Here is a 13,763-nt window from a genome sequence, read left to right as displayed (position 1 = left end):
TCTGAAACACTGATAAGCCAGAACAAAACATTTTGTCTGTGTAATCATCCACACCCTCAGCTCCTTGCATCTCTGCTGCCTTCCTAATATTTTACCGCAGCCATGCCTTGCAGAAAACCATTTTCCATGGCAGAGAATAAGGTTACAGAGTTACCTGTGGGTGGATCCTCACATATCAATTGGTATTTCTTCATGAAACTACTCTGAACAACCTCAGTGTTTAGTATATTTTCTTAAAATTGCAGAGGATAATGCTTCTAGTGCAATCTTTCACCTGTGATTCTTATCACCTCCCATTTGGGCACAATACCTGGTTAAACAAAGCTTAAAGCAGTGTCATATATACGTTTCTTTTCACATATCCCAAATATGTTGCAAAAAGTAATTTTTGAGAAGTTCAGAGCTGGGATTGGTATCTTCATATTTTGAACCAAAGAGATATAAATTTGGCACTATGTTGACCCACTGTGCTGATTGTACCAAAAGTGGAGGGAGTTGCTGCCAGCACTCAGTGCAAGTCAGTGCAAGAAGGTCAAAATGACCCTGTCAGCTTGAAGCCTTTCCATGTTTAGCCTTAGAAAAATCATTAAGTCTTAGTTTCCTCCTTTTTAAAAAGGAATAATCTGTCCTCCTTGAGCTTGAAGTGTGTTCCTCTCCGAAACACACTGGGTGCAATGAACACTGCGTGAATAGGGGTTGGGGGTCCCCCCAAACTGGGACACAGTCCTGGGGCCTGGCTGCACAAGATCATGAGCATCGGAGCTGCAAGAAGGCACGGCCCTACTATGGCAGGGAGCTGCTGAGTGGAGCTGTGCTCGCAGGAATAAGTTTTGTTTTGGAAACCTTTTGGTTCAGACTTAAAAGCAAACCGATGAAAAGCTTCCCGCTTCTTAGGCAGGAAGGCAGGTTTGGGAGTAATTGTCTTTTAGGGAGGTTTGGGAGTAATTGTCTTTTCAGAAGCCTGTGAAACTCAGTAACTGGACACTACCCATCTTCAAAGCCTTGAAGAAGTGGTTGATCTGCAGGAAAGAAAATCAGACATAAGGAAAAAAAATTAACAGTTGGGATTGGGATGGTGAATCTGTGGAACAGGTTATGGGATCAGTTATCAAATCCCCTTTGCTGGGAGTTTTTAAAAACAGAGGAAGGGGTTGGTGGGTGTAAAGGAAACTGATGGTACTTTTGTGCAGGAACAATGTGTGAGGAGCCTCCCAGCCACACATCTGTATGGTGCCATTGCTCAAAGGCCATGCTGGCAGCAGTGCAGCAGAGAGGTAAGGAATTCAGAGAGGGGAGATGAGACAGAGTCCATGCCCTGTGCGGTCCCTCACTGGTGTAACTGGTTTGGCAGTTGCAGAGGAATCTCAGCTATGGGACACACATACCCAGCAGACCTGCCTGTCCCTTATCCTGCAGCTCACCTTCTGAAGTAACAAGCTCTTATGGCTCCTAATAATCTCCCTTGTTCTGTCTTAGAGGTGGAGATTTCCTTTGACCAAAGTTTCCTTCTCTGAGTTACTGATCTGAAGACTCATCATAAAACACACAAAGTTTGGTATTAGTGTGGGACTAACTCACAAGCTAAATAAAAGTTTGGTGAACTGACCTTCACATACAACAGCTGACTGTCATTTTGTGCTCTACATTTAGATTTTTTCCACATAAAACAAATCACTACACATCCCCTGTTTCACAAATTGCAATAAACTTTTTGAAACACTCTATAAATATAATTTGTTCTTGTTTCATAAATGTCTCTGAACACCACCCTTCACAATGAGAATGGTTTCCCTAGTAACTAATATATTCTAAAGTCTTTTTAAAAAAGAGGGAATCTAAAAAGATGAAAACAAGAAAAAAAAAAAGACAAATGATAAGACTGAACCTGTTTGATGGACACAAGATACACCGCAGTCTGAGGTACTGTGAAGTTTTTATTGCCATTAGTTTCGTAATACTGTCCTCCCAGACTCATCCCAATATAAGGTTTATTTCACTTCAGACCACCAGAGCATGGCTTGCTCCACAGGCATGGCAAGGCACAGGTAGGACCGCTAGCTGGGCAGCTCATGGAGCCAAGGCTCTCTGCTGTCATGGTGGTTAAAGGAACCAGCCATGAAATGTGGCTCCAGACCTGACATCCTTCAGCTCTCCCTTGCAGACGTGGCAGTGGGGATGTGTGTCAGTGCCTCCCTCTGTGGTGTGAGGGCCAGCAGCCCTTGAAACCCAGTCCAGAGAGCAGCAGAGGCTAGACATATGGGAAAGTCATGCAGATGTGAATTATGGGAAAAGATAAAGAAATCCTTGCCAAAAGTCTCTGAGCTGGCCTCTAAATTCAGGCAAGAAAATTCTTATTTGACACCCTACTTTTTAAAACAGCTGTAGAGAACTGATAGCTCCTGCTGCAATATAGCTTATGGTAGGGGTCAGAAGAGGGGGTGATGTATAGAAAGGATGCTGAAGGATTTGTTACAGTCTGCAATGAAATAAATGAAAAGTGGCTTGAAAAAGCAGCAAGGCACCTTGAATATATACATGTTTGAAACTGTGTTCAGCCCTGCAGGGAAGGACGTAGGGATACTGGTGTTTGAAAAACAGGACATGAGCCATCAGTGTGCAATTGCAGCCCAGAAAGTCCATTGAATCCTGGGCTGCAACCAAACAAGTGTAGCCAGCAGGTCAAGGGAGGTGATTCTGCCCCTCTACTGCATTCTGGTGAGACCCCACCTGGAGTACTGCATCCAGCTCTGGAGCCCCCAACATAAGAAGGACATGGACCTGTTGGAGTGGGTCCAGAGGAGGGCCACAAAAATAGTCAGAGGGCTGAAGCACTTCTCCTATGAAGAAAGGCTGAGGCAGTTGGGGTTGGTCAGCCTGGAGAAGAGCAGGTTTTGGGAAGACCTTATTTCAGCCTTTCAATATATGAATAGGGCTTATAAGAAAGACAGAGAAAGACTTTTTACCAAGGCCTGGAGTGATAGGACAAGGGGCAGCAGTTTTAAACTGAAAGAGGGTAGGTTTAAATTGGACTTAAGGAGGACATATTTTTATGAGGGTGGTGAGACACTGGAACAGGTTGCCCAGAGATATTATGGATGCCTCATCCCTGGTAGTTTTAAAGGCCAGCTTGGATGGGGCTTTGAGTAACCTGATCTAGTGAAGGATGTCCCAGCCCATGGCAGAGGGATTGGACTAGGTGATTTTTGAAGGTCCCCTCCAGCCCAAAGCGTTCTGTGATGATTCTATACAATAAGTTCACAGGGCTGGTCCAGTGGAGGCACTTAGATCACTGCCCAAAGAAGCTGAAAGGGTGCAGAGGGTCGCACATGGCATTTGTGGTCCTTCCACATCCATCTGCACCTTCCACAGTCCCACAGGCTTGAACAAACTGAGTATCAAGGGGAACTGAAATGCCACCAAAGCAGAATGTCAGTGAGGCAGTCTGTAAGAAGAGCCGATACCTTTTATTAGATCAATGAAATAGTGGGGGAAAATATAACAGCCAAAAAAAACCAACAACCAAAGATAAGGCTTGAGGCATGAAAGCCCTCCTGAGGCCTGCAAGAGGAGCTAAAGAGGTAATTGGCATGGCAGCACTTTCACATCCGTGTGTCAACAGGGATGGAGAATTAGGCCCACTGCTGGAGGAGGGGGGAGAGAGGACTTTCAAACCTGGTCACCGTAAGGGGTACAGGTTAAAAAACATGTCGTCGTGGCAGTAGCTGAGACCTGTATGGCGTCCTCCCTCACCCCTGTCTCCTTGGCTTCCCCTCAGAGGTGCCAAGAGCTGGCGGTGGGGTTGTGGCTCGCAGGGCCCTCCCGGAGGTGCAGGGTATGGTGGTGGAGGGAGGCAGCTGCCGCTGTAGGTCGGCAGGGATTTCCCCTGGTGGGATTCCTCCCCCAAAGGGCCAGCGCTAGGCCTGAAGGCATCATGGCCACCCTTTGACACCAGGGTGAGGTGCTGGCTGGTGGGGTGGGCGCAGTGCCGGGGGGAAGGGGCTGGGCAGGGCAGGAGGGTAGGGCCACTGCAAGGCCTCCTGGCGCTGGGTGTCCTCCTGAGGGACAGGGTCCTGCTCCAGGTCGGCATCTCTCCGGAGCATCCGTCCTCCTCAACTGCCTTTGGGAATGGCGGCCGCCCGGAGCAGCTGCCCAGTGTGGGCTCCCGGGAGCTTTTGCTTAAATGTCCCCCCAAATTAGCAGGTTGCAGGTAAGCGTCCGGCTTGGAAAGGAGCAAAGGCAAAGCCTCCCGCATCGGCATCGCACCTGTCAGAGACTTGGGAAAGCGAGACATGGATTAGTCAAACAAGGCGTAGCCTAGCAGCATGAAATAAAAAACATCCTGCATGAGACCCTCACGAATGCATTCAATTAACACAGATAACAAAGCAGACACCATAGCAGAGCCTCCTTGTGCACTAGTGCCAGTGGGCTTTAGGGGGAAACCAAACAGGGCTCCCAGATCACAGTTCTGGGTTTGTTTCACCAGTTTTGGCCAAAAGCTTGTTTACACTGAAAGAATCGTTAGACTTTGCACTCACAGCCCTGCCAGCATATGCTGAAGAAGCACCTGAAAATGAAATTATGCTAATACATTTGACACTACAGAATTTATTTCTTTCCTATGGAGTTTGGAAAAGCTAACTATGATGTTTTTAAACTGATTGTTTTGAAGTGATCTTCTCACTACAATATTATGCTTCAGCTTTTCAAGACCCTACTTCTTTTTCTAACTGATACATTTTCCTGTAATTACATTTTTTTACCCCACAAACAAAATTTTCATTCAGGGAGGGAGCAGCACACAGAAATTATTCTCCTGGCTCTTTTGTTCTAGATACTTCACAGCTTCTTTAATTGCCCTAATTATTGGATTATAATTTTGCAAACTTTAATTCCTTTCAGAACACTCATTCTGTGCTATCGTTTCTGATGAGTACTTACAGGTCTCTCTTCTTTGTTATTCTGCTTTTTCATCCATTTAATTATAGTGATTTTGCTGACTGCTAGAGTAGCAAGGCTCCTTTCAGCTGTTCTCCACTCACCATCAGAAGAAATTCCAACAACCTGATGCAGGACCCAGCCCACCTTCAGCTAAAGACCCACTGATGCCATAGAGAAAACATCCTATGTGTCACTTGCCCTATTTTGGGCTCATACATTTTTCCAAAGTTCTCCTCCCTGGTCTCCTGTGAGCACATAAGAATTGAATCTTTTCAGAAGATTTTTTGCTGATTCAGCAACATAGGTTCTGCGTGTCTGATCAAACTCCTGACTTAGTTGTATTGCGGCTGCTCTTGGCAGAATATGAAAATAACGCCACATGACTCAGTAACATTTCCTAGGTGACGACTGTTTTAGTGTTCATGGGGACAGAATTAAACCAGTGATATGGAAATAATTGTTTCTGTATTTGTTAGAGATTTATGCAGTGGCTCAGCTGCCTTTTCTTATGCTCATGTTCCCAGGCTCTTGTGTCACGAGGCCACCACCAGTCCATCCCATACTCTCTAACTGTCCCATCCCAAGTCAGTGTGTCTCCATGAGAGTCACTCATGAGCTCTGTTTTTTAGTGTACTCCTGAGTATTTCCAGTAGAAACAGCTGCAGCTCTTAAATTCATATTCCATTCAAATGGGTTTAACTTCCTCTGTTTACTCTTTTAATCTTCTTCTTGGACTCCTGGATGCCCCTGCTTCCCCATGTCATCCATTTAAGAAGTCTGTCCCCATCCCCCCCACCCCAGCCCAATTATTGCTTTTGTCTGTAACTGAAGGGGCACTGATTACGATGCCAAGCACCAGCCTGGGGAGGATGCACCACCTCTAGCACATCAAAAGACAAACTGCCTGTGAAGACCATTGGTGTACAGTTGCGTGTAACATGGCCTTTGCAAGGAAGGTCACTGGAGACAGCCTCACTGCTCTACCTGATTCCCTCCATCTGGCACATAGTCGTCTGTGGGATCTCTGTAAATGCTTTCACAAGTGTTTCCATACCCAGCAGAGCCGATGTCTTAACGTAAGTGCTTCTGCAAGTCCTTCAAAGCACTCTTCTGCCTTCAAAGCCCTCCTGAAGACCAGGAGAGCAAGTGAGGCACACCACGCAAAGGTGATCCACCTTCCACTTACCTACCTTGGCAAAAAGCAGGGAGGGTAAGCAGAGGTGAAGGGTCCCTTCACTTTTCTGCAGCACCTCCTCCATGCCAGTGGAGGACCTCGGGATACACTGTGGAGAAAACACGACCTCCCACTGTCTCTCCAAGGGAGGGGTGGTGCCTCCTGCACCTGAGGGTGCCCTCACAGCCCTTGAGGGTCTGCAGGAGGCCAAATCCTGCTCAAGGGCAGCTGCCCTGCAGGAGACCATCTCTCTCCCTGGTGGGCCTTAAGTCTGTGAATAAAATGATCCAGGCCTGCTACTGAAGTAGTAAAGTCTCAAGTAAAGGTTGGGGGACTGGAGGAAGGAGGAGTAAGGGTTTCTGGATTTGCCTTGTTCATGACAAGTTTGTTTTGTCAAGATACCATGCACAGTATATAACAGGTATATCATATAGGTAATGTTATATATTGTAATCTATAGTAAAATAGCATACAGTGTGTGTGTGTATGTGTACACACATACATGAATCTTCCTCCTGAGTTCAGTTATTGCCAAAAGTATTTTGCAGTTTTCAAGTGTTTATTTGTTACAATTTTCTCATGGGGTGGTGCAATCAATAATATAAGTTAAATCCAGTTAAAACCTTCTATTATTCTCCCTCAGTGTCAATACAGATTAGACTAAATATCTAATTACTTTATTCCCAGATTTCTTTGTAAATAATTTAATTTGTGGAGCAGCACTAACAAAGAACTTGCAGGAAATTTTTTTTAAAGGCAACTCTTACTTCTAAAATAGGAAAGAGCTGGGGGTCTAAAGCTATGTCCATGCTGCTAAATAAAATGAGGCCAAGGACTGTCATTGGTAACAGGGACAAAAGGCATGGCCTGGCGATGTCAGCACTACATCCTCGCCTTGGGAGATCTCTGGGCCCGAAGTGAAATGATGCAACGGCCGTGTTGCCGCCCACCAAGAGCTACTTTTCACAGCATCAACTTGAGATTCTTATTGCCTGTGGCTTGTAGCAACGACATGATGTAGAGGCACAGGCAGGTTCAAAGCCTGTGAAGGGACCCAAACCTCATGCAGCCTTGTCCAAAATCCTTCCAGGAGATGGTCCCTGGCACATGCTGTCCTCCTGACCTGTGCCAGGGTATTTTGTCTGTGAGCACGAGTTAGTGCTGGCCAAATCCATGGCAGGCACCATGTGAATAGTGATGTGAATGAGCCTACCCACTGGCCCTGCTTTGTTTACCAGTATAGATGTAATCCCCTGCTGCCACCAGGCCCAAAGAGGCTCCAGGTGGGGGCTGCTGGCAGTGGATGACAGTGATGAGCAGAGCAGGATGCTCTGTTCCTTCTTGGCCTGATCATGGGAAGGAGAACGTGGAGATGTGAAGCCCATTCTCACCCAGACCCACAGCCTCCACCATGCCTTGAACCATGAATCACTGACCCCACAATTTCACTGATTGATAATAAGAGTTACCTCAACCTCCCGGACTCTTTTTAATCTTGGAGAAGCTGGAGAAAAAGCTGTCTGAGCTTTTTGGATTGATCTTCGTGCTTCTGCTTCTAGTTTTGTTTCTGGACGTGGATGATCATGAGCTCCTTTGGACTTTAGGAAAGAATTATGATATGTTAAAGTTAGAAACAACCTTGTTATTAATCTTAAGGGAGAAGATTTTGTAGCACAGGCCAAATCCACATATATGGCCTGATTTAATGCTTTGTATTTAATAAGACTTATTTAATGTGAGCTTAAGTAACAAGCGTATCTCAGATTAAGTGCAATGGGGTAGAAATTCTCTGAAATCATAAAACCAGTGCACCACATTTATGTGCAGAAGACAGTCCCCACACTAGAGCCCCAACTGAAGCCACAAGGTCTTCTGCAGCCTGGCTACAGTGTCCCTGCAGTCATTTCCATTCTTCTCACCCTTTAGACATATTTATCAGAACATTAATTTCCATTAGCTTCCACAGAGAATTAATTTTATTTAACCTGCACATAAGTGAAAGTCTGGAAAACAGGAGACAGCTCAGTGGTTATGGTACAAAATTAGGATTACAGCTTCCAGCAATAGTGCCCATTATTTACACATTTGCATACACTGTTTTCCAGATAGAAGTTACTATAATGCACAGATGGCATTTTCCATAGACAGTCCCTTGGGTACAATGATTTCCTGTTTTCAAATAGCCTCATGCTTATGCATGGTGCCTTGGAGAAGAGGTTGCGATAATGGGATTTCTGACTTTTTGGGGATTCGTTGGTTCCTATGCACCTGAGGCAATGTGTTTCAAAATCAACAGGTTTTCATGGGAGCCTAAATGAAAAATATAATATACTGTAAAATCATAGTAGTATAGGCTAATTTAGGTTGGAAGGGACCTCTGGAGGTCTAGCCCAACCTCCTGTTCAGGCAGGACTAATTTCAAAGTTAGATCAGGTTGCTTAAGACCTCGCCTACTCATTGTGAAAGTTTTTCTGCTTACAATTATTTGACCCTGTCATATTCAATCACTTTTATTTGTTGGAACAAAAAATGTCCCTAATCAATCTTAAAAAAAAAAATTAAAATTAACTTGCATAATGTAAGGTGATGATTTTATACCAACCTGAAAAAATATGAATTGGCCTTCATGCCTCCAGAAGTTGGTAACTGGGTAACCACCATGGCCTCGGCAGGAAAGCAGCCGCAGGGGTCCACTGCAGTTTGGACAACATTTCCCTGGAGCAAAGATGGTGGGAAATATTTTCTGTACAGCACTGATCAGGTGAATCCCGTGTGATACAATGGTTCATCAGTGGTGGATTCCCACTTCTGGCTCAGGGCTCAGAAACTACACTGAGAAAAACTACGCAAAAAACTTCCAAATGTAAGCAAAGATCAATATAAGCAAATTATTAATTGCCTTTATTGTGTTCCATTATTAAATACAACTGGCAAAAATATTTATATTATAGCTTTCTTATCATTTTATCATTTATTATGATTGTTGGTTGTAGTTCTTTCTAACTTGGCAGGGTCTGGAATGTCATATGTATTCTTGTCTGATTTTTCTAGAGGACATCACTCTGACCTCTGTGAGTGCTTAAGTAATACCTTTCTTTAGCCAAAATGTTCTCAGATACAGAAAGCAGTATGTGCTAGCTCTACTGAGCAATCAACAATTGTTTGAAATGGTCTTGTTAAAAATACATGTGCAGCTCATGTTCTCTATTTGCATTGTCTTGCTCCAATGACATGACTACAAGGCCTATTTTCCAGTCATCATAGTTTATAAGTAACTTCTTTCCTGCGAGACTTTCTTGAGTTACTCTTGGGCACATGTAATAATGAAGCCAATAGCAGGAACAGCAGAGCAGGAAGATGCCTGCACTACACAGCTTTCTCAGTAACCTCACTTGTGGGCCTAAGAAGGCTGGGAATCAATCTCTAACCATCAGAACTAGAGATGAAAAAAGAAAACAAAAGGAAAAGAAGCAAACAACTCCTCCCCCAACGTTAAGAAATGTAAAATGCATTGTTCCAAAATCAAGAGTTGCATTTGAATATATGGAATGGCAGCAGGAAGGTTTTGTAATCCAAAAGGTATCCTCTACTTGGCTTTCTTTTATGTTGTATTCACGTATGAACTGCCATACAATGAACAGACACATTCATACTCACGCTGTTGTTTTTGCCTAGCTTTATCACATATGGCTGGTCTTAGGTAGATCTTCCTCCCATCCAAGGTCGAGCAGTCATTGCTGCAGACCACCACCCCAAGGCAGGATTTTTTTAAGATACGAGAGTTGTGGTTGTTGGTGTTTCGCATTGCCCAGCTGCTGTGGTGCCTCTGAGCATTTTTATCCTCTGAGCTATAGATATGTTTTACATAGGAATCCGGCCATTCTTGAAACCAGTCTATCTTTCTCACGTCCTGTGGAGACATCAAAGTAAGCCACGTTTTAGCCTGGGAAAGAGAAGCCAGAAGCCAGCAGACCTGGTCCTCTGCTAGGTGTCCTCTAGCCTGGGTGACCCCAGCATCCCAGCAGGTGATGCTGGTTGGCAGGAGGGAGCAGTGGAGAGAAGGCTCCCCATGGCTCCCTGCAAGCCCCAAAGCATCAGGAAAGCCTGGCCAGGAGGTTGCTCTCACTCACTCACAGGTCCAGCTCAGTGCAGAACCTCCCTGGGAGAGGAAGGTGGGGGCCCTGACATAAAATGGCAGATACATTCCTTGCAGGCGGCGGTCACTGCCTGACTAACTTCAGTTAGTTTTCATGGCAGAGATCCTGCTTTGCCTTTCAGGCCATGCACAGCAATGTTACACTGAATCATTTGGCTTGATTTGGCTCTACTCACGGGAAAAAAGGCAAATACTGAATCAAACTGAGACTCTGCCCACATTTGTAGGTCTTTAGTTCTGGACTTTGGTTTGTTTTGACCTAAGTGCCATGGAAGACTTCCACAGTGATTTTTCTGAAGTCCAAAACAAATAACATCTTGGTGATTTTTTTTTTCCCCACTGCTATGGACTAAGTGAAAAAAAGCCTCAAATACAACACCACTGTAAGGAACAATAAAAATAAAACTCAATGAAAGAAAAGACAAAGGACCACACATCACCTCAGTGGGTACAGTCAACACAGCAAAATGCAGTAAGCTGTAAAGCACCTGACATACCCACTGATGATTTTGAGGGAAAAGGTCTTGTAGGGGTACAAAAACTTAATAGGAATTTCCTTGAGATTACTGATCCCAGCCACTGAGAGCCATTACAGCAGCAAGAACATCAACTGAGAAGAGAACCCCCCCTGTGCTTCCCCAGGAGCCATCAGACAGGGTAGGGAAGGGTGTGGAGAAAGCCTCCAGGCTGAAATTCAGGTGAAGGTGACCTTGGGGTGAAGGGCAGGGAAGGAGGCAGCCTGGGGCATGGAGGCCTTGGGTGAACAGCAGTGTCATAGTAGGGAAGAGACTGGGATCAGGTAAGAAGACAGGGTTGGGAGGTGAAAGGCAGAGCTAGATGCTGAAGGAACGCAGCGGGAGGAATCTGGCACAAATATGCTGAGGTGACAGACAGAGAGATGACGTTGGCGTGCAGGGTACTGTGGGCTTTCAGTGGAAAGCATGGCTGAAATTTTTAAATAAGAGGACTAGGAAAGGACTGAGGGAGGGAAAGATCACAATTCTGCCTCTCAGCAAACCTCTGCAAACATGAAACAAGCTTTCCCTAGGGGCTCGTGAAAGGAGTGTTGCCTCCATGTGGAAAGCCAGCCCACTTGCCTGGAGCCCGGTCTGCAGCCAGGCTGAGCACCCACAGTTGCAAGGCAGTCATGGGTGCTGTGCTCCCTTACTACCCAGGGCAAAAAGCAAGTCCTAGACATCTGTCATTGAGCACCCACAGCAGGACATAATTTTTTTTTCCCTGCACCTCATCCATCAGTGGACTGGAAAGGCAACGCATCTGCAGCATTGCTATTTTTCATGTGTCAGCAGCTCTTCCAAGAATACATTTAAGGAAAAATGCATGGAAACTTCAATATCTGCTCAATATTTTCTAGCTTTTCAGTAAAACACTGTCCATACCTCAAGGTAACAAAGAGAATAAAAGCAGTGAGGCATAGATAACTGACAAAGCACTTAAGATCAGCGGTGAAGTAGAGATGACTGGTTAGAACTGGATACATTTCTAAGACATAGACACATACCTGGGGAAGTTTGATGTCATTGATATCCCAACTTGTCATTTCTCCATGTCGGGAAGCAGAGTCCTCCTGCTCCATAACAACATCATCTACGCCTTTCAGCATTTTTTAATTCCTTCCCAAAGTTTGCGAGAAAGTTTCTCCTGGCTGCTTTTGAAGTTGACTGGCTGTCAGCACTCTCAAAGCGGTTTACAACCAGGAAGCTGTTTCCTGAAGCTAAATGATAGAGAGCCTGCTCATTAAAGATAAAAATCAATGTTCTTCTGCCAGAAAAACTTGTTCCATTAAAAGTTTTGCAAGCCGGCAATGCAGTGGAAAATATAGGTTAGAGATAGCCTGTGATGTTATAGAGGCATCGTTAACAGCAAGCAAATAGTGCCTTTGTCATCTGTTTTGTTTTGCTCGGTCTCCTCTCATACCGAGTTTATCGTCATGTAACTCTGCTTGCAGGCTCTTTGCACATCTGATCTGACTCTGGCTCAATATTTCCAGAGCCAAACTGATTGAACGGCTCAGTGGCTGCTGCAGGTTCTTTGAGTCGCTGCGGACCCATTAGATATTTCACATACTGCACATGACAAAGGTGAGCAACAAGAGGGGACTACTACCATTTCAGATGAAATGGCGCTCAACCGTTTCAACTATTGTTGGCATCTCTCAGAGTTAACCAATTGCATGAGGGAAGATTACAAAAGAAGGTTGGGCTGCCTGCATTTTCCTATCTCAACAGCAGGCTGAAGTAAAAAAAACCCACCAAGGTATGTTTATTAAAACCAACAGTTTTTGCCTGAAATCTTGTAAAGCAGGCGGTTGCTCTACTCCAAATTTCAGTACCAGCTAAGCTTAATACCATATCCTCAGGGATCCCATGCATGAAAAAATTTTGGGGTTTGTTTCCTTTGGCAAGGAGACAAAAGGCGAATCAGAAAATGAACAGGCCATTTTATTCTTTCTGGAAATGGGAAAGCTTCAAGGGTTTGAGGAAGGTCCCTGTAATGTATGCCAATTAAGCATTTGTTAAAGACTACTAAGTAGTGGGAGAAGTAAAATCTACTTGATGAGATTCTATTTCATAGACTTTATTAAGCATAATTTATTTTATTGTTGTTTCCGGCTCTGCATATGCACAGCCCTTGGAAAGGGACTTAGCCTTCATGTCCTTAGTTTACCCATTTATAAAATACCTGTGATCTTATTTTCTCATGTTATATTATCACTTCTAAAGCAAGAGTTTGCAGATATTTGCGGAGCACCTGAGACATTTGGCTGAACGGTGCTCTGGCAGTGTAGTCAGAGCCCCACTGCCCCACTTCGGGTCTCAGGCTGTCGAGGGGGGGGAGAAAGAAGGCTTATGGCAGACCATCCCCTGTGGAAAAAGACCCCCCAGAGTCCTCCCCCCAGAGGAGTGCCTGGTAGTCATCACCAGTGTGCTCAGGAATTTGAGCTGAAGCTGGTTCTTGGAGGGCAACTAACCCATCACAGATTGAAATAAGATGTTAAACCAGAGAAGGGAACATCACTGCTCAGAAATACAAATGGCTGAAAGAAACATTAGGTCTTCATATATTTTCATATTGTGTTACAATGAAGATGGAGATAGTAAAGTCAAGACAAACAAAATATGAGCCGCATTGGAAAACTGAGTTGAATATACTAAACAAATGACCCTTGACTATTGTGTGGCCTAAAACATGAAATGATTTGTTACATAATTCAAAACTATATTCTCATTGCTTTTAAAATTACTTTTCAAAATAAGATGGCTTCAAAATTGATTTTTAATTTCTTTCTTATTAGAGAAAATTGAATATTTCTTCTTTTATGTTATACTGAAATAAAACAATAATTAAATCTTACCTTAAAGATTAATGAAAGAGATAATCTCATAATAATACGCAGAAAAAATGAACTTAGAGAGAATCATACATATTTAGCTACATGCAGGCAAAGGCCGCAATAGTAGCAAAAACTTT

The 13,763-nt window shown here is 44.3% G+C and overlaps 1 protein-coding gene across 1 annotated transcript; it reads right to left on the bottom strand.

Moving 5' to 3' along the window:
• Positions 1-3,676: 3,676 nt before the first annotated feature.
• GCM1 (glial cells missing homolog 1 (Drosophila)) lies at positions 3,677-11,995 on the bottom strand. Its single transcript, XM_009882149.1, has 5 exons — positions 11,794-11,995; positions 9,773-10,025; positions 8,718-8,830; positions 7,585-7,713; positions 3,677-4,273 (listed from the first exon to the last, which is right to left on the bottom strand). The coding sequence occupies exons 1-5, from the start codon at positions 11,893-11,895 to the stop codon at positions 3,677-3,679; spliced, it is 1,194 nt and encodes a 397-aa protein (XP_009880451.1). The 5' UTR covers positions 11,896-11,995.
• Between the last annotated feature and the right edge of the window lie 1,768 nt (positions 11,996-13,763).

This window comes from Charadrius vociferus, unplaced genomic scaffold (genome assembly GCF_000708025.1).
Source record: "Charadrius vociferus isolate BGI_N301 unplaced genomic scaffold, ASM70802v2 scaffold113, whole genome shotgun sequence".
In the NCBI taxonomy this organism is placed as follows: domain Eukaryota; kingdom Metazoa; phylum Chordata; class Aves; order Charadriiformes; family Charadriidae; genus Charadrius; species Charadrius vociferus.
The sequence above is the reverse complement of the archived record's forward strand: the minus strand, read 5'-3'. Positions and strand labels throughout refer to the sequence as shown.

Coding starts and splice junctions, on each gene's coding strand:
- GCM1 (XM_009882149.1), bottom strand. CDS start 11,895: ATGCTGAAAGGCGTAGATGATGTTGTTATGGAGCAGGAGGACTCTGCT. Junction 10,026..11,793: donor ATGACATCAAACTTCCCCAG/GTATGTGTCTAT, acceptor ATGTCTCCACAG/GACGTGAGAAAGATAGACTG. Junction 4,274..7,584: donor AAAGAGTCCGGGAGGTTGAG/GTAACTCTTATT, acceptor CGCTTTCCCAAG/TCTCTGACAGGTGCGATGCC.